This window comes from Ailuropoda melanoleuca, unplaced genomic scaffold (assembly GCF_002007445.2).
Source record: "Ailuropoda melanoleuca isolate Jingjing unplaced genomic scaffold, ASM200744v2 unplaced-scaffold45900, whole genome shotgun sequence".
Taxonomy (NCBI): domain Eukaryota; kingdom Metazoa; phylum Chordata; class Mammalia; order Carnivora; family Ursidae; genus Ailuropoda; species Ailuropoda melanoleuca.
Window position 1 is genome coordinate 1 of NW_023218171.1, and position 643 is coordinate 643.

At 60.0% G+C, this 643-nt stretch overlaps 1 protein-coding gene across 1 annotated transcript; it reads left to right on the forward strand.

Moving 5' to 3' along the window:
* Positions 1-80: 80 nt before the first annotated feature.
* On the forward strand, positions 81-636 carry OLIG3 (oligodendrocyte transcription factor 3; the record flags this gene model as incomplete). Its single annotated transcript, XM_002915086.4, has 1 exon — positions 81-636. A coding segment is annotated over exon 1 (556 nt), but the record flags the coding sequence as incomplete, so codon positions are not given.
* Between the last annotated feature and the right edge of the window lie 7 nt (positions 637-643).

A 643-nucleotide genomic window follows, 5' to 3' on the forward strand; every position in this document is an offset into this window, starting at 1 on the left:
TTTTTTTTTTTTAATTCAAGATTTTCGTTAATTTCCCACCTAAAGCTTCCCCACAGTAGGGCCGCATCCCCTGTAATAAAATGAATTCTGATTCGAGCTCTGTCTCCAGCAGAGCTTCATCGCCGGACATGGATGAGATGTATCTGAGGGAACACCACCACCGCCACCACCACCACCAGGAGAGCCGTCTCAACTCGGTCTCCTCCACGCAGGGCGACATGGTGCCGAAGATGCCCGGGGAAAGCCTCTCACGGGCCGGCGCCAAGGCCACGGGCGAGAGCAGCAAGTACAAAATCAAGAAGCAGCTGTCGGAGCAGGACCTGCAGCAGTTACGGCTGAAGATCAACGGCCGCGAGCGCAAGCGGATGCACGACCTAAACCTAGCCATGGACGGGCTGCGCGAGGTCATGCCCTATGCGCACGGGCCGTCGGTGCGCAAGCTCTCCAAGATCGCCACTCTCCTGCTGGCCAGAAACTACATCCTCATGCTCACCAGCTCCCTGGAGGAGATGAAGAGGTTGGTTGGCGAGATCTACGGGGGCCACCACTCTGCCTTCCACTGCGGGACCGTGGGCCACTCCGCCGGCCACCCAGCACACGCCGCCAACGCCGTGCACCCGGTGCACCCCATCCTGGGCGGCGC